Below are 19,881 nucleotides of genomic sequence, written 5' to 3' on the forward strand. Positions count from 1 at the left end.
CCCGTAAAATAACCTTTACATAACCCGAACTAATCTAATATAAAACTACCCTATACTATATATATAATATATATATTTATTATTATTTATTACAGAGTATTATTATTTATTTGTGTGTGTGTTATTAAACTCGGACGAAAAATGGCAAATTTATAGACCAGGCCTGATTCTGATCCTCATGCGACTCGCATGGGAAATAGCCTTCTGGCCATGCGACTCGCATGGCCACCAGAATCCAGCTCAATCATTTTTGTTTTCTTGTTCGTCGACATAATTTAAAATAAATATAAATATATAAATAATTAATATAATTATTTATATATTATATTTTATTCTTGTGCATAGTAGACTAGATATTTTTGGTCCGTTGCGTCGGGCGTTTCTTCTTGGCTCGGGTCCCGGTTCCGGATTTTCGGACGTCTTCGCGTATTATTTTATATCGTGTACTTTGCGTTCCGCAACTTGTACTCTTGTCATTTTTAGACGTTCTTCATCAATATTTTGAGCCTTTTTAATTGTATCTTGTATATTTGAGCATTTTGGACATTTTTGTCTTCAATTCTTCGTTTTCGCCTTTTGTCTTCGCACTTATTTATTTAAACAATTACAATGAAAATATAATACAATTACATATGAAAACCTATTATTTAGGAGGGATATTGCTATGAAATATATGTTCCTTTTTAGCCTTATCAATACCGCATGATCTTCTTTACTGCTAACATATGGTTTACATTCGAATTCACCCGATAACGAGCACACACGCAAGTAGCAAACATAATGTCAGGGCGTGATGCTGTAAGATACATAAGGGAACCAATGATATCTCTATATAAGGTCTGGTTGACTTTCTCTCCTTGACTTTCTGGCGTAATCCCGTGATTCACCGACAGAGGATTTTTGGCAACCCGTTCATCTTTCATTTTGAACCGGCTCAAGATGTCAGCTACATACTTTGTTTGATGTAGAAAGATGCCCTTTTTCGTTGATCAACCTGTAACCCTAGAAAGAAACTAATAGTACCCAGTGAACTCATCTTGAATCTTTTCTGCATTACATCTTGAAATTCATCTACCATTTTCTGATCTGTAGATCCAAAGATGATATCGTCCACATAAACCTGAACCAACATAATATCGTCACCCTTTTCCTTAATAAACAGAGTCTAATCAACGACTCCTCTCTGAAAACATTCTCTATCATGCAATTTGGCAGAGTAGCATACCAAGCTCTCGGGGCTTGATGAAGACCGTAAAGTGCTTTCTCTAGTAGATACATCTTCTCTGGATGATGTGGATCAACAAAACCCGATGGCTGAGTCAAATTCTCTTAATTGTAAATTTGGAATCTCTAAACTTTTATACATTACTAATAAATAGAGAAAACGTAAACGAACCAAAATACCCTCATGTGTTACGTGAATTAACTTAACGACCAAAAATTAATAATTGTTAAATCTTGGGTCATCCATGGAATATCTTAAACTAGGTTTTGAGCCCGTGCGATGCACGGCTGCTCAAAAAACCATTATATATAGACTTGCTGTTTTCGATAACTATATATTGATAACAAAACAAATATGGATCACAACACAAGGCACATTTAGACTAAGATAAATCATTTAAAAACAAATAATAAGAAAAAGTGAGATAAAAATTAATTTACATAGTTTTAGTAAAAGTGAGATAAGTTTTTGTTTGATAAACTCTTCAATTTACACGTTCTTTTTTTAATCTATAAATTCAATATTTATATTTATTTATTTTATTCGATTTACTTAATTAATCCTCTTTTTAATTAATATTTTTTTATTTGTTAATTATAGATTAATTGTAATTAGAAAATTTGAGGATTTGACAAGTGTAAAATCCACTTGTCCTCATTTCCTATAATTAAGCTCATGTTGACAACTATACTTTAATACACTCTTTTTTATATAAGTATATAGAAGATAAGGGTCAACGAAGTCATAAAATAGTTTTAGGCCACGTGCGATGTTTAGTATAAAGTTCAGGGACCATCGACAAAAAATTGTCAAAAAAAAAAAAAAACTGTAACTGTACATCCGTACTTCTTGCAAATATACAAAAACTTTTGACTACATGGCTTGCCTTCTTATATTACTAGAACCATTGTTGTAAAAAACCCAATTACTCCCCGCTTAATCACCGATTACTCATTTTTAAAAACAATCCATTACGATTTTCAAAAATCTGTTTAATTAATCGGTCAACGTCCATTGATGGGTCAAAATCGAATTTGGTAATCAATTTCTTTCAAAGTCAAAATTGGTCACAAAATTTGTCAATATTGTAACATGAATTTAAATTAGAAATTTAAATTTTTTAACAAGATAAATAATTTTGAACAATTATGTTAAAGTTTATGCTTATGTTTATGGATTTTTTCTATATTTACATACATAATTTTTGATAACTAACATTTAAATGTGTAAAGTACAATCCAATTAGACTTCGAATAATCCTCGAATTACCGATTAATCTCTTAATCGATTAACCGATTAATAGAATAAAGAATTTTGCAACCTGACTAGAACTATAGGGAATTTATCATTCATACCGTCTAAACCTAAGGGACTAATTTTGCCGTCTAAACATGATCGATGTTCTTAATTTCAAGTTTCGCTACTTCTATTTTCCGATGACAATACTTAAAAGGTTTGTAGGTAATGTTGATTAAGTTTTTACTCAAAAATATTTATGCTCTTATTTTATTTATTCATGCAACATATTGTCTAAGTTTTTATAAGCCAATTGTAAGGTTTGTTGATGAATCGTGTATAGTGAAGTGTGCACTCAAGGTGTTCGATGAAATGCCTGTTTTTTTCAGGTGATTAAATGAGGATCAGTTACTAGTTAAAGTTATACTACCAAATGCATATACAAATATATCGATTTTGTGAACAACAATGCTTATATGTATTTTGTGTATATAAGAAACTTCTAAAAAATTAGTTGTGCTTCCACCATATAGTTTGTGTTTCGGGTTAAAAGTAGGTCATTTTTATTTCATTTACTTAAACTTATTTTTTGCAGCTGCTGAATATGTGTTGTGCTTCCATCATACAATTTGTTTTTCGGTTAAAAGTACATTTTTTTATTTGATTTAGTTAAACTTATTGTTGCAGCCCTTAGGAAATGATGGTTACACTAGCTTTGATTTTGGGTCTCATGGTTTACTTTTATACTGCATCGTAGAAGAAGATTAAGGTCAACAAAGGTATATATTTCTACCAATGCTAGTTAAATATGTGTTCATCGCTATTTACATACAAGATCTGATCATTATAAACATTCACTCGAAAGCAAATAATAGTACACAGTGTTATACCAGATCATTTTGAGCTAATGTTGAGGGCTCACATGAAGAAGATATAATACATGGAAATTTAACTAAAAATGGGGGATTATTTATTTTTCCATCTCACCCTTTAGTATCCTTCCTCTTTCTTTAACATCCTTGGAGACATGGGTTATTTTTTTATACGTTCCGTTATTATCATTGAAGTAATTGAGACGATTACTGGCCTGATTGTTCTATATGCCCTTAAGCTGTGTCAGCACATGCTTGCGATAATCAGCAAGAGCCCACATTGGGTATACATTTCTATATAGTGCATAGTGTAGCATGCAGTTTTTCATAAAGACTCCTGCTATTTCCTGCATTACAAAGATGAAACATGTTGAAAGTGTTGACCCATGGAGCACTAGATACAGTTACTCTCGTTTCTACTGCAACCAGAGGTGGAAATGAGTGGGTAGTTAACTGGTTATATTTAGTAATTTTTGGCACGGTGTCAAACCAGGTCATGTCAGATTGGTTGACCCGGAGCTTGAGTTCCTCCATTTGTCAAATACAGTTAAACAAAAATTTATTACTTTACCTATAAGATATAATTGAATGAAATGAATTAGGAGGTTGTATACCAGTTTCAAACTGTGTGACCCGTTTCCTTTTAAGCTAATCTTTTAAATGTAGTAGTTTGACCCATTTAACATAAAAGGTATCCCAGACTAACCCATTCATAAGTAACTGGGTCAAAATTGCCCCCCTTTGCATTACCTGTTGAGGAAAATCTCCATTTGCCAACTGGGAGTTGATTAACAACTTGGCCGCTCTGTGTAGAGGTGTAGCGTCTCTCTCCACCTGTTCATTTGTAAAAGTTAGTTAAAATATAATTAACTACCAAAAACAGTTACTTATAGTTTATACTTTGGAATACTAAACTGACCTGTCGAGAATGGATCAGTCCCATTAATGCCCATGCAGTGTGTACCAAGTTGGACCGACCTCCTTCCAAGGGTATGTATTTCTATTTGTTTTCCAGAAACCGCAATAATATTCAAGGAATTAGATTATTTATCGTCTTTATTTATTTATTATAATTGTTACGTTCGTAGCGTTACCTTTTCTGGGCAGGATTTGTAACTTTCTCCCCAACCACCATCATCTAGCTGTGTTTGGAGTAGAAATTTTACACCTTTACGAATCGCTGCACAGTTTTCATACGTCTTTCCAATCGCTGCCAGTCCTCCAAGTGCAAACCAGGTACCGTATGTAAAGCACACACCCCAGTTTCCATACCTAATTACCACACTTTCTCATGTTAACAAAACAGCAAGAAAAATAAAAAAAAAAAAAAAAAAAAAAAAAAAAAAAAAAAAAAAAAAATTTCTGTTAATTACTACTATAACCAAGGTTGAAAAAGACGCAAGACGGGGCCGAAACGGTAGCGACCTCAAAACGTCGCAACCGAAAAAAGGGGCCGAGACGGGGTCGAAACGGATGTTGACTAATGTTGACTTATATATATATATATATATATATATATATATATATATATATATATATAATATATATTTACACATATTTTAGACCTAAAAAACCTTCTTTGACAAGTTTGTACCTATAATTGCTATTAGCGTTAATATAATACAAAATGGAATACTAAACTAAGTCAATTTTGATTGATTTGACCGACTCATGACCGATTTTGACCGAATTTCTGACTTTTGACCGGCGTTGACCCAGTTTTTCCTGCATTTGACCTGACTTTTGACCGTTGACCGGCTTATAAGAAAACGGGACGGGGTCGAAACGATTTAGTCACCAAAATGTCGCAACGGGCGTCGCAACGAACGTAACGGACGCCGTTTACAACAGTGACTATAACTATAACTATATTAGTCAAAAGGCAGAAACAAACCATGAACCATCTTGCATTTGTATTTTTTCCAGGTATCCACTTGCACCTGTAAGGAAATTTTCTATCTCTTTTTTCCTATGTCCGGGGTATAACGTCTTAAACAAAACAAGGGCCTGCATTGCTGATGATGTGCACTCGACATACCTAATCATCAAATTTTGTAAGATATTTTTGCTGGCCTTATATTTTTTTTAAAAAGATGTTATACAGAACTTATAATATATATTGTAGTCTTACTCATGCTCAATGACGATGTCAGCAAAGAACTCCGTAGGATTAAGAATCTACAGTATAAATTTAAAAATACATTGGTATACATTTTTAAAAAATTCGCCAGTTTAATTTTTTTTTTTTTTTTTTTTTTTTCATATGGACTCGAGATGCATACCTCGAGCCATTCAGATGATCCTGCCGGTTCCCAAGCTGCTAACCCACCATTCTTACTCTATATTAGCGTCACAGTCAAATAAAACTTGTTATAACCACATCTAATGACATTGAAAGCATATTCATATTCATACTTTATTTAAAATTCATATGTTTAAGAATTTTCTTTAAGTAACATACGACACTGACCTGTAAAGAAAGCATTACGTTTACAGCATCGTTCAGTTGCTCTGGTTTCATTTTTTCACCAACAATTTCTGGTGGCATGGGTGAGAATAGGAGACAACACTGGTGGATAGACACATAAATATCATAAGAAAAGGACTAACTGAAACTTTTTTATCATGAACTTTTTTTTTAAAGGCTAGATTTGGAAACACTGATGGGGATAGAAATCACCCACCTGATCATTTTTTACGCATGCACGTGCTTTCGGGCAGAAAACCCGAACCACATATCAGTGACCAAAATATATCAATCACTACTGGCATGTTGATCGGGCCGAATTCCTGAATGTGGATCGGTAAAACCTTCCATGGGGACTTTTTAGGAGATGGGAATCGGAAACCCGACCTCAACCCTCCTAATACACAAGGTAATAGGGTTTATGGGCTGAAGTCCTAAATGTGGATCGGTAAAACCTTCCATGGGGACTTTTTATGACACGGGAATCGAACTCCCAACCTCAACCCCCCTAATACACACGGTAATAGGGTGTACCACTGGGCACGAACTTATAAATACCTTTAATCCTTCAGCAGTGCAATCTGAAACTTGCCATCCATGATCTTGATCTGAAAAGGTCCATGATCCTTTAGATATATGTCTGTGCATGCTTTTGAAGTTGCCAGAAGGATTGTCTTTAACCTACACAAAAGTTGATAAATAACTGATCAGGACCGATCCAGTAAAGATAGTAGCATTATGCCTTGGTGAAAAAAAACATAAATGTTGCTAAAAACCTGTGATGCTTTAATAAATTCATGTCCTTTTTTTAATGTTGAACCAATTTCTTCAGTTAGATCAGTAGCCAATAGAGCTTGAATAGCAAAACCAGCATCCCACTGTTGACTACCAAAGCTCTGTTTCCAAATTATGATTGCAATTAGAACAATTAACAATTAAAAGGTTTAATGTGAACAATAATGTTTAGAATAAAGCAATGTTTTTACCTGCATTTTCATTCCATCTTCTGCAACCCAAAGATAATCTGGGATTCGGGCAAGGTGCTTTTTGAAACAAACACCATTTGGATCCTCAACCCAGCAAGCAAGCATACACAATGACTGAACAACAATGGTCATATTTTCATTTTCTGATTGTACTTACTAAAATAATAATATACAATAATTTTGTTATAAAGATTATTCATCGGCTTACTTTTTCGACACAACCGATTGTAATATATCGACTGTTCTCATCTTCATAATGGATATGATTCATTGTTGTTTGGAGTGCTCTATTGCGCAATTTGTTAAACGGCCAGCGATTCAGTAGAGGTTCAGTTAAAACATAAAGACTGTCCCACATCAAATCTTGTAGTAAAGGATGAGGATAGTATAAGTCTTCCTGAAATAGGTAAGTAGTGAGTTAGATAAAATATATATCATACAAATCAAACGATAAAACTAGTTAAAAATTTTTACCTTCGCGCATAAATGGCGTATGCTTCTCCAGTTGATTTCATCATAGGGTTGTAAATAGAGTTCATCTCTAAGTTCCATAACTAATGGAGTAATAGGACCAACAAATCTTTTTCCATATAAGTATGACATCGGCATGTATACCAGCCGACAATAGCACCACATTTTTGCTGCATTTGTATGAAGAACATTATAGAGAATCATACATTATATTACTTGCATAATCATATAATTTTATAAATGTTAATATTTGAGAACTAACCTGGATACATAGGTAGGAATGAAGGAAGAATCCAAAACTCTGGGGGCATTGGGTTTGTTCCAGCCCACTCGCATACACCAAGTATCTAAAAAAAAAAACTTGTATTAATTGTGTTTGTTTAACAAAGTAACAAGGATGTTAGAGGTGTTTATGTGGTTGGGCTGGGCATTTGGGTAACATGTCAACGTGGGTTTGGGTCAAAACGGCTCATTTTTTACAAGAGCCACGAACACTCATGTTCCCATATTTTGGTACCTACTACATAGACATTAGTGAGGTAATTTATCTTCATTGTAAAGCTGCATAGGAGGCATATAGTCTGACAAAAATTCAATATCTGTTTTTAGCAATTTAATTCCTAAGCCCATTCAACAAGAGTCGTTTATATGACTTGGTCAATATCTGTTTTTAACAATTTAATTCCTAAGCCCATTTAACAGGTCAACATGATTTGGGTCAAATTAGCTCATTTTAACAAGGGTCGGGTTGGGCCATTGACTTCCTATTAGGTAATTCATAGCAGTGTTGTAAAAAACCCGATTACTCGCCGATTAATCATATTTAGGAGAATCCGTTCCGATTTCAAAAAATCCGTTTAATTAAACGGTCAACGTCAATTGATGGATCAAAATCGAATTTGGTAATCAAATTTAGTCAAAATATAAAATGATTAACATTTTAACATGAATTTAAACTAGAATTTTATAGTTTTGAAGCAAAATGAACAATTTTAGACAATTATGTTAAAAATTATCTTTATATTTATGGTTTTTATCTATAGTTACACATATAATTTTTAAAATTTAATATTTAAATGTATACAGTACAATCCGATTAATCTCCGATTAATCCCCCACCCCGAATAGCGAATTTTGCAACCTTGATTCATAGTACTAATCTTTTGACATACGATAGCAAAACCCTTCTAATATATCTTCATTGTAAAGCGGCATAGGAGGCATATAACCATTCTGACATAAGCTAAATCTTTTGACATGGATTCAATATCCGTCTTTACTAATTATTGCACAACATCATTTTTTCTATTTTTTTTTATTTTTATTTTTTTTGAACGGCGAATTTGCATCAGCGGATCATTTATTTCAACGACCCTTATCATTTGCACCCACACATGCTAGAAGGAAACTCCTACCCGGGTTGCTTGGCAACTAATCGTGGGACCTGGGTTACTTGGCAACTAATCGCAGGAAATTGGAGAGAAAACCTTCCGCCCCCAGGAATTGAACCCGGGTTGCTTCGGTGGTACAACCCAGGTTCAATCAAGGAATTTCCAACCTTTGATGGTACTGCCAACATCAATGCGATTTGGAAAGGTCTCTGAGGGGGTTTTTCCCAACCTTCGATGGTACTGCCAACATCGTCGCGAATTGGGTTTCCTCCTAACGCGTGTGTGGGTGACAAATGAGAGTATTCGATGTCGATATCGCCGTTAAAAAAATAATTGAACCCGGGTTGCTTGGCAACTAATCGCGGGCCCTTCCACACTGAAGCAAACGTTCCTCATTTTTTCTATTTAACTTTTTTTTTTTTTTTTTTTTTTTTTTTTTTTTTTGAAAAAGATGTCTTACTGAGAGCCATGTTTTGCCCCATGATGGAATGGCTGTTACACTACCATGATCAAGAATCCATTTACGTGCTTTGGTGCACGCACCGTTTAAACCACCATCGGGACCTTCTCCTAAAAGTCGCATACAAATGTAACTGAGTGTGGTGCAGAACATTGTGCTATGACCTTCGATGTGAAATCCCCATCCACCGTCTTCATTCTATTAATTACAGTTGCTGTTGTTAACATATACTCTGTTTTCAGTTAACAAATCACATTTTAGTTAAAATTTTCATACCTGATGACAATATGTATAGCGTAAGATTTCTTTTCGATATTCTTCTGGAAAAACACTGTTAAGGTGCCCAGTAATATACAAGACAATGACCTGCAATTTATTAATTTGGTAGACGGTTTTAAGTTAGTTTAATTTGATTGACTGTTATTTAAATATAAGAATTTTCTGTACTTATTCTATGGGGAAACTAGAAGTGGCAATTTTGTACTTTTTTAATCCGTAAATTCGAGTTAAGTTTCACTTCTGATTAGTCAACTGGACATAAAATCCCTCCAAATGTTTAGTGTATAACACTCTTACGTCATGTTATTCAGAGATTATATTATTATTTCAATTTCAATAATTGGTTTCAGAAATCATATTTAACAAACAAATATTAAACATTTTTTTTTCTTCTTCTGAGAAAGGTCCTTAAAATTAAACAGACCAGTTAAACAGACTTACCCATTTTGACCCAATTCCTTATGACCAGTTACCGAATCAACCCGACCCGCCCATTTTGCCACCCATACCAGATCATGAAAGCTTACTAGTGGCTGCATGAAATATAAGGGACCAGCGTTTTCGGCTGGCCAATGACCATCGTCAGCCTGCAACGCTGAAAAGAAGTTAACCGACCTCTTCAATGTGATTGTAGCTTTTTCGTAACTAATTTCTTCACCATCCTCTATTTTCACCTGCGGTATCGTCTGTTTAAATCCTTTCTCTCTTAAAAACTGCATATTCACATGCATGCAATACATTAATTTAATTAGTAATAACTTCATAACCAAATATATAAAAATCTACAAAGTTCACATATCCAAACTTTCTATGAAACAAAGAAAAGAAGGACCGAACCTGCATACGCCACAGAACATCACTATTAGGCTTAACTTTGCGTCTGTTGTTCCAAAAATCGGTACGTGCTTGTTCCACCTCAGCACGCTCTTCAGGAGTACCATCATCCGGATCAAACTCCCATGTTTGCCTTCCAACAAAGTTGTTTGTACTGTACAAGTACGGATCGTTGCCGCCTTTTGCTATTTTCAATCTCCACATCTTTTTTATCACGAAAAATATATATATCTGATACTATTAACTGCCTGTTATGTGAAGAAGGTTGTCTTAGTACTTATCTATTTAAGTACATGAAACATAGCAGGTAGAAAATATATTAGACTAAATTAAAAAGAAGTATAATAGAATAATATAATACTAAATTGTAACTTTTTCCCTTCAAGGTGACATATGGTTCAAATTTCACTACCATTATTATCTGAGAACACAATGTCAAAATTTGGTAGATGCTGAAAACACGCATTTACATTAGATATGGTCAAAAAACAGCATGTTATTGCTAGTAGTAGCTAATGCCCCACGTCTTAATCTTTTATTTTATTTATTTTTATTTTTTTGAAAATATGATGATTCCCTAATTATCTATATTCTATATATTTTCTATTCATATACCACTAATTAAACATATTTTATTGTGTCCACATTACAAAATTTTAGCCACTTTTTGTGTTGAATATATAAAAAAATTATGTACAAATCACCCTTCGTTTTGAAACTATATACAACTATCACTGTACAATTTATACATCATTAAGTTAATTTACGCTGTTTAGAGAACATGGTTAACTGGCGTAGATTGTTTTTATTTTAAACCAAAAAAAAAAAAACAATAGTTGTATATTCGTGGAAAAAAAGTCGTGTTGAGAACTTGAGATGTGGGTTACCTTTTACGAAAAAAGATTGGTTTTATTTGTTGGTATCAAAATACATTTGTAGACACAAGAACGATCGAGTCTAAGGATTGCAATATCACGTTTAAAGTTTATACACAAATCCAAGCTAAGATTAAGTATCGTAACAGGAACATAATTAAGCTGTACCAAATCGTAAAGATTAACCAAAATTTTAATTGTCTCACGTGACTTGGGTGTATCCGTTTATATTCAGGATCAATCTATGTTGATAGTTGACAATATAATACTCCACGACTTATGGATCTGTATGATTATTATATATTAAAAAAATTACTCGTAATATGTAGACATTTATGTCGACTAACCGTTTTTTTTCCTAATATACCCATATCTATATTTTTTTTAATTGTGTTTTTTTATGCATACAAAATAACTATTTGTACATAATAATATTACGAGCGAGTACATTTAATTTTGCGGTGGTAGTTAGAGGAAATGGGTGTGGGTATAGTATATAATCGAGTGGTGTCCATTATTATATGATAATAATAACTGATCAAGGTGGAAAATGATCATCCATATATGTTATTTTCAATTACTATATGATCATCCATATATGTTATTTCCAATTACTATGTCCATAGCATTCTATCTTAATAGATTTTCTTTAGTTAGCTCGTTGTTTGTTATTTTGCTATGTTTAGTTACCGTCTTTTTTTTCCTTCCGTGCTGTGCCATGTGTGTTAAAAAATTAGAGAATGTGAGACGTACTTTTTTTTTTTTGAAACGGGTCGAGAAATAATCAAAAATTGTGTGGATCAAATGGGATGAGGTTCTTTTACCTTATCGAGAGGGCGGGTTAGATTTGGGTTCACTAAAAAGTAAAAATTGGCATTAATCGGCAAGTGGTGGTGAATGTACAAAACCGAACCCACTACTTTGTATATGGGTCAAAATTATTTCAATTATTTATGGGAGCTTGGGTGGTCTCACCACTTGGGATTCCATAAACCTCTCTTCTTTTTCAATCACGTGGGCTAATATAACTAAAGCACGAATTGCATAGACTCTATTAGTGTACCATTCAGAAACTCTTTTTGAAGGAAATCGGATATGGTGCGTATACATCCTTGTGGCAGGGCCGGTCCTGAAAATTTGAATGTCCAGTACAAACATTTTAAAAATATGCCCCATGCCCCCTCAAAATATATTAATAGCACAACACAAATATTCAGGGGTTTGGAACCTAGTCAAGCTAGGCGGCTCATCCGCACGCCGATTTTTATTTAACAAATACAATTCAAAAACACATGTGCGGAACTACAAATCATCTAAAATGATGTCTAGGTGCATTTTTTGATGCAAAAACTTCAATCAATTTATCATAATCTACATTAGATAGAAATCTATATTCAATACTTATAATTGCTAGCCCGTTTAACCGTTCTTGACTCATTGTATTTCGTAAATAATTCTTCAACAATTTCAATTTTGAAAAACTCAGTTCTGCAGATGCTACAGTGACCGGGACGATCAGCAAAATCTTGTATGCAAGTAAAACATTTGAAAAAAATATCCATCTTCTTTGTAAACTCCATAATTCAAGTGACGTCCACGACAAATTAGGGGAAAACTGAATCAGATATATAAAATCGTGCTGGAGTTAAGGAGATTATTTATGGTATTGTACAGAATAGATAAAAAGAAATTGATATCTTGATATAGGATTTGAAAATCGTCGAATTGATGAGGAGAAGGAGGAGTAGAGGACGTTTGGATGCCCCAATGATACGATGAATCAATTTTACTCCGTATTTAAATTTACTCCAATGATAGTTGACTCTTTTTTTAGTTTTTGTAAAACAATTTATTATTTATATGGGCTAAAATGTTGAGTTTAATGAACCTAGTATATATGAAACTAAACCAATACTATGATACCCTTTGAATTGTGTTGCCTAGGTGCGGTTGAACCTTCAGCCCCTCCCAAACTCCGGCCCTGCCTTCTGGAACGACATTTGGTTGGGTATTGATGAGCTAAAAAATAAATTCAGCAGCTTATCGAGACTGGAATCAAACCTCGATGCAACAGTGCATGACAGATTGGGCTGGAATGGCTCGAGATGTGCAGGTAATTGGTGTTGGACTAGACAGCCGTTTGGTCGTTCAAATGGTGAAATGCAAGAACTGCTCGATTTGATCAGTACCTTGGTAATTGCTCCTGAGAAGATGGATGTGTGGAAATGACGGTTAAATAACACGGTGTATTTTTTAACAAATGTTCTAAATGAGTTAATCAACAAAAAAAAATCATGCGTGCAAGAACAAACCGATTCGAAACTTTACACAACAACTTAGTACCAAAAAAGGTGGCCGTGTTTGTATGCAGAGGTAGGATAAAGAGGCTTCCGGTGTTAATGGAATTGGACAACCGGGGTAACGACCTTCATTTCGTTCCTTTTTCCTTGTGTGGACGACTTAGAAACGGTGGATCACTCACTTCTTCTTTGTAAACATTCATATTAGGTTTGGTTTAAAGTTTTCAATTGGTGGGATTTTGGTGGGTTTTCAAACTTAAGCATTGGCGAAATTTTTTTAGGAAACTCGCCTTGACTTATGAGGGCTAGGGTGTGAAAATTTGGCAAGCGGTGAAATGGGTTTGCGGTTATCTAATGTGAAAAAACGGAAAGAAAAAAGTTTTAAAAAACAAGTGTTGAATGCTCCGTGTAAGATCCTGTTTGCTCAGTAGGTTGGGACGCCGTCCAGAAGGATGGGACGCTGTCCCAGTGTGAAGGACTGGACGCCGTCCAGGGAGTTTGGACGCCGTCATAATGAACTGGCGGGCCAGCTGTCTTGTTTTTAGATATTTAAATGGGTATTTTGGTAATTTCACATGGGGGCCGAATTTAAAGCCCAAGATCAGTTTTGGAGCATCATTTACTCCATTTACACCCACCAAACCTCTTCCACTTAAATTCTAGAGAGAGAGTGATTCAAGTGTGAGAAAGCTCAAATCGAAGAGGAAGAAGCTTGTTTCGGGTTAGAGCTCGAGCATTAAAGTTGTTCATCTCCTCACTAGCTATGTTTTGATTGTGGTGGTAAGTCCTAAACTTGATTTCCTTAGTTTAAATTGCTTAAGGGTTAGGGTTTGGGCTAGTGATGAACATAAAACCCATTTGTTAGTGATTTGGGGGTTTTTGGGTAAGTTTGAGTCATGAGGACTCAAAGATGACTAACCTAGGGTTTTAAAATGCTAAATGTGTTTATGAGTCTTAAATTGGTTAGTTAACTACTAGCACACCTAGATGTTATGTAAGTGGATGTTATTTGGGTATGTGGTGACCCGAATGGGTGTGGAAACCTCAAATGGGTAAAACGGGTCTTTGATGACCTAAGTTGTCTTGTTAGTGTGAAAATGCGATAACATTGTGATTATATGTGTATTAAGACCATAAATGGCTAGAGTTAGGGTTTTTTGGCGAAGTTGACCCAATATTAGGGTTAAGTGTGCAGTTGGGTCGGAATTGCACCATGGGTCAAAATGACTCTAGGATGGTGAGTGAGTTGGTTTACCAACTTGAGTTGTGATTGATTATGTGATTAATGTAATAGGTACATTACATTGAAGTTTGCAAGCTCGGTTATCTTTCACAAAAGGCTCTAAGGTGAGTGGAATAATTATATGCATAGGTATATAATGTATTTAATTGTGTAGCATGAAATGAAAGGTGTCGATGTGCTAAGACACCATGTTCATGCGACGAGTGAAGTGTCGATGTGCTAAGACACCACTCCATGAAAGGTAAGATGAAGAGTGAAGTGTCGATGTGTTAAGACACCACTCGAGGTGAAGCATCGATGTGTTAAGATGCCACCCAAGGTAAGATGAAGAGTGAAGTGTTGATGTGTTAAGACACCACTCGAGGTGAAGTATCGACGTGTTAAGGTGCCACCTCAAGTAATATGAAGAGTGAAGTGTCGATGTGTTAAGACACCACTCGGGGTGAAGTATCGACGTGTTAAGATGCCACCCGTGGGATTAGGGTACGACGTGTTAAGTATTCTAATGGTTGTTATGAACACCGATGGGAAATCCGAGAACCATTCCTTGTACGATTGGTTAACCATGATTATTGTGTTGTAGCGTAAGCATATTATATTGTACGAGTTGTATATATGCTATTGAATTGCTAGCTTGTGGTATTGGGGGTTAATAGTTTGTATTTGAGATGATAAGCTAATTGTGTTGCTAGCATGTATGCGGTATGTGTGTAAGTGTGTGCAAGTAGGTATTTTATATATGTACATGTATAACTATTGCATTCACTAAGCTTTAGCTTACCCTCTCGTTGTTTACCTTTTTAGGCTCCGGCGTGAACAAAGGAAAAGGTATTCGGTTGGATTAGTGGTCTCCCGCTTATTTTGATAGGGGATGCTTTTGGGTTAGCTTTTGGAAGTTCGGCCAAGATTTGGGTAGTTTAACCCCAAACACCATGCTCTAGGTATCGTTTGGAATTTAAACTATGATGGTCGAAACTTGTAATTTGATCGAATTTCGTAAAACGGGGCATTGTGGGCCCGGTGTTGTAAAACTCATTTTGATGATGAAAATCTCTTAGTTTTACTTATTATAACATGTTGTGAAAAGATTTTCGTTTAAAAGTAGCGGGAAGCGGGATTTCCGCTCTTGTAATTTGGAACACGAGATCAGAACCTGACAGTTCATTGGGACGCTGTCCCAATTGTTTGGACGCCGTCCAAGTCTTCAGTACTGGACGCCGTCCAGATGTACTAGTCCAGAAAAAAAAAATTTGGTGTGTTTTTGGTATAACGAGGTCGGGTCATTATAAGTGGTATCAGAGCATGGTCTAAGGGATTTAGGCGACTTGAGATAGGTGCCTAGACTTAGACTTTAATGTGTATGCGTTTAATGCGGGACTTGTAGGAGACGGGTCGGACCAGGAGTTGATTAGTGCTTAGGTTTATGTAAACTAACCTTGCGCTAATTGTTTTATGTTGTGTTAGCAATAATCAAGTGAGATAGACATTGTACTAGCAAGTTAATGCGACGTGCTCGCGTAACAATGATTAGCTACCATTGTTACGGGTTCAAATCGTGTCAAACAAGCGATGTACGACGATTGTTGAGCAAGATGGGGTAGTGTGGTGTATATGTATATACGTATGTGTTAAGTCCTTTTGTTTCGTTGCTTAATCTTTTCCGTTTTATAGAATGAAGACGAGAAATGGACCCGAACATGATAATGGAGGTACGAGCGAGGACTCCGAGTTTACGGCCAAAGTTGAGGCCATCTTTAAACGTCAAAAGGCGAAGTTTCTCGAAGATGTTAAGAAGATGTTCCTAGATACGATTGACGAGCAACTAGTCAATGTGGTCAAGGAGCAAGTTAAGGTCGTTCTTCACGAAGATAATGTGGGAAGACGGGACTTTTTCTATAAGAATTTCAAGGACTCTCAACCTCCCACCTTTGAAGGTGAACGAGACCCTCTCAAGAGTTCCCGTTGGATCTCCGATATGGAGGGGGCCTTCCGTACTTGTGAATGTCCTCTCAATAAGAAGACAAGGTACAGGTGTAGTATGTTGAGGAGCGATGCTAAGTTGTGGTGGGACGCAAAGATCCAAGTTTATGGTGAAGAACAATGCATGGAATTCACTTGGGATGAATTCAAGGCGGAATTTTTCGATGTGTACCAAACTTCGGCCGATCTTACAAGGCTTAAGGACGAGTTGCGTTCCTTGAGGCAAGGGTCGATGGATTTGAACACTCTCAAATCCGTGTTTTTGTCCAAGACTCAATTTTGCCCGGAGTATGTCGGGAATGATAAAGTGTTGAAAGAAGATTTTGATCGAATCTTGAATGATAGTTATCAAGAGAAGATTAGTGTGAACGTGGTGAAGAGTTTTGATGAGTTGTTCAATATGGTCAAAGGTTTTGAGGCGCTCGTTTTGAGGAAGAGTGGCTTTACTTTTGGTAAAAGAAAATTTGAGGGTTCAAGTCATTCGAACTTTTCAAACAAAAAGAACAAGAAGGGTTCCGAGAGTGTTGGTAGTGTGAAGAAAGGTGCTTCCGGAGATTTTTCTTATGCGTGCTACAATTGTGGACAGAAGGGCTATATGGCACGTGAATGTCCGAAACCATCATCTACAACCAAGCTTACTTGTTTTAATTGTGGTAAAGAAGGGCACAAGAGGCCGGAGTGTCCCGATTTGCGCAACGATAATGTTAAGCGGCTAGAGAAGGCGGCGGGTACGGCTAGGGGTCGCAATTATTTGATGACCAATGAGGAAGCCAAGCAATCTAACGAAGTTGTCTCAGGTACTTTCATGGTTAATTCTAATCCGGCAAGGATACTTTTTGATAGTGGTGCTAACTTGTCGTTTGTGTCACCAAAATTTGTGCCAAAACTTAATAAACCGTTAGCTATGTTAAGTCGTCCCGTAGAAGTTGAAATAGAGGATGGCAAGACGGTGCTAGTGGTTGATGTGTGTAAAAATTGTAATGTTGTGTTTGGTGCCGAAAACTTTAAAATTAATCTCATCCCGATGACTTTGGGTGATTTTGATATCGTGGTTGGTATGGATTGGCTCGATCATAATATAGCCGATATTGCATGCCATGAAAAATCTATTCGTGTGAAAACCCCAAGTGGGGGAGAGTTAATTATTCGGCGATAAGCGAAGAAGACTTGTGCCGATATGCACTTTTGCACGGACACGTCGTTTCCTTGTTTGTGGTGGTATGACTTTTCTTGCCCATATTGTTGATACTCGTGATGAGCCACCACCCATTCGTGAAATTCTGGTGGTTAATGAATTTGAAGATGTTTTTCCGAATGAGTTACCGGGTGTTCCGGCGGAAAGACAAGTTGAATTTCGCATTGAGTTGGTTCCGGGGGCTACCCCTATTGCTAAAACTCCTTATCGTTTAGCGCCGACGGAAATGCAAGAGTTGTTAAATCAAACCCAAGAGTTACTTGAGAAGGGTTTCATTCAACCGAGTGCTTCGCCATGGGGCGCTCCGGTTTTATTCGTGAAGAAGAAGGATGGTAGTATGCGGATGTGCATCGATTATAGGGAATTGAATAAAGTGACGATCAAGAATCGTTATCCATTGCCTCGGATTGACGATTTGTTTGACCAACTCCAAGGTGCAACGTATTTCTATAAGATTAACTTACGGTCCGGCTATCACCAAATGCGGGTCCGTGAGGAAGATATTGAGAAAACGGCTTTTCGAACTCGTTACGGGCATTTTGAATTCGTAGTAATGACTTTTGGTCTTACGAATGCACAGCGGCATTCATGGATCTTATGAACCGAGTGTGCCAACCCATGTTGGACAAGTCGGTAATTGTGTTCATTGACGACATACTTGTCTATTTGAAAAGTATGAAGGAACATGAACATCATTTGCGGGGTGTGTTGAAGACGTTGCGGAAGGAGAAGTTGTATGCTAAATTCTCTAAATGTGATTTTTGGCTAAGGGAAGTTAAATTCCTTGGTCATATTGTGAACAAAGACGGTATTCAAGTAGATCCGGGGAAGATGGAAACGGTGAAGAGTTGGGGACGACCGACTATGCCGACGGTAATCCGAAGTTTTCTCGGATTGGCCGGTTACTATCGTCGTTTTTTCCAAGACTTTTCCAAGATTGCTTGACGAAATTGACGAGAAAGAACGCGAGGTTTAATTGGGAGAACGAGCAAGAAATTGCTTTTCAATTGTTGAAAGAGAAGTTATGTCAAGCTCCGGTGTTAGTGTTACCGGAAGGTGTGGAAGACATGACGATTTATTGTGATGCTTCTCTAAATGGGCTCGGGTGTGTTCTAATGCAAAGGGGTAAAGTCATCGCTTATGCCTCTCGACAATTAAAGGAACACGAAACGAGATATCCGACTCATGATCTTGATTTAGCGGCGGTTGTTAATGCTTTGTAAATTTGGCGCCATTACTTGTATGGTGTCAAGTGTACGATTTATTCGGATCACAAGAGTTTAAAACACCTTTTTGATCAAAGAGATTTGAACTATCGCCAACGTAGATGGATGGATGTGGTGAAAGACTATGATTGTGAAATACTTTATCATCCGGGTAAGGCGAATGTGGTCGCGGATGCGTTAAGTCGAAAGAGTCAACATCCGACGATACGAGTAGTATCGTTACGCATGGTTATTTCCAACGATTTTCTTGTAAAGCTTGGCGAGACTCAAAAAATGAAGCTTTTGTTGACAATAAGCATGAGGAACGAATCGTGGGACAAACGGAGTCTATTACCTTAGGTCCGCATGGTTTGTTATCCTTTCAAGTACGAGCGTGGGTGCCTAAAATGGGTGATTATCGGTGAGTGCTACTTGATGAAGCACATAAGTCAAAGTATTCCATTCACCCGGGCGCGATGAAAATGTATCTTGATTTGAGAAAAGAGTATTGGTGGCGTGGCATGAAACGTGATGTTGTTAAATATGTTGAACAATGCGTCACGTGTTTGCAAGTTAAAGCCGAACACCAAAAGCCGTATGGTACGTTACAACCTTTAGAAATCCCAAAATGGAAATGGAGCACATTACCATGGATTTCATCACAAAGTTACCAAAGAAGGCGAGAACCCAATTTGACTCGATTTGGGTAATAGTTGATCGATTGACGAAAAGTGCCTTGTTTCTTCCCATTCAGGAATCGATATCATCGGAAGCTTTGTCTAAATTATTTATCAAGGAGGTGATATCGAGACACGGGGTTCCTATATCTATTATTTCGGATCGAGATACCCGTTTCACATCT

At 36.4% G+C, this 19,881-nt stretch overlaps 1 protein-coding gene across 1 annotated transcript; it reads right to left on the minus strand.

Annotated features, from left to right (window-relative positions):
- Positions 1-3,235: 3,235 nt before the first annotated feature.
- LOC139894404 (beta-amyrin synthase 2-like) lies at positions 3,236-10,451 on the minus strand. The gene is made up of 18 exons (XM_071877661.1): positions 10,225-10,451; positions 9,915-10,100; positions 9,385-9,474; positions 9,109-9,306; positions 7,520-7,604; positions 7,261-7,427; positions 6,995-7,183; positions 6,787-6,900; positions 6,577-6,696; positions 6,359-6,481; positions 5,804-5,902; positions 5,616-5,672; positions 5,465-5,511; positions 5,228-5,371; positions 4,428-4,605; positions 4,253-4,333; positions 4,084-4,167; positions 3,236-3,680 (listed from the first exon to the last, which is right to left on the minus strand). The coding sequence occupies exons 1-18, from the start codon at positions 10,423-10,425 to the stop codon at positions 3,558-3,560; spliced, it is 2,286 nt and encodes a 761-aa protein (XP_071733762.1). The 5' UTR covers positions 10,426-10,451; the 3' UTR covers positions 3,236-3,557.
- Positions 10,452-19,881: the final 9,430 nt, after the last annotated feature.

Source organism: Rutidosis leptorrhynchoides, chromosome 2 (assembly GCF_046630445.1).
Source record: "Rutidosis leptorrhynchoides isolate AG116_Rl617_1_P2 chromosome 2, CSIRO_AGI_Rlap_v1, whole genome shotgun sequence".
NCBI classification, from domain to species: domain Eukaryota; kingdom Viridiplantae; phylum Streptophyta; class Magnoliopsida; order Asterales; family Asteraceae; genus Rutidosis; species Rutidosis leptorrhynchoides.

What these genes read in the sequence shown, in the direction of transcription:
- LOC139894404 (XM_071877661.1), bottom strand. Translation starts at nt 10,425, where the DNA reads ATGTGGAGATTGAAAATAGCAAAAGGCGGCAACGATCCGTACTTGTAC. An exon ending in ATGTTCTGTGGCGTATGCAG is followed by an intron (nt 10,101 to 10,224) that starts GTTCGGTCCTTC and finishes GTGAATATGCAG; the next exon opens with TTTTTAAGAGAGAAAGGATT. An exon ending in AAGATGGAATGAAAATGCAG is followed by an intron (nt 6,697 to 6,786) that starts GTAAAAACATTG and finishes ATTTGGAAACAG; the next exon opens with AGCTTTGGTAGTCAACAGTG.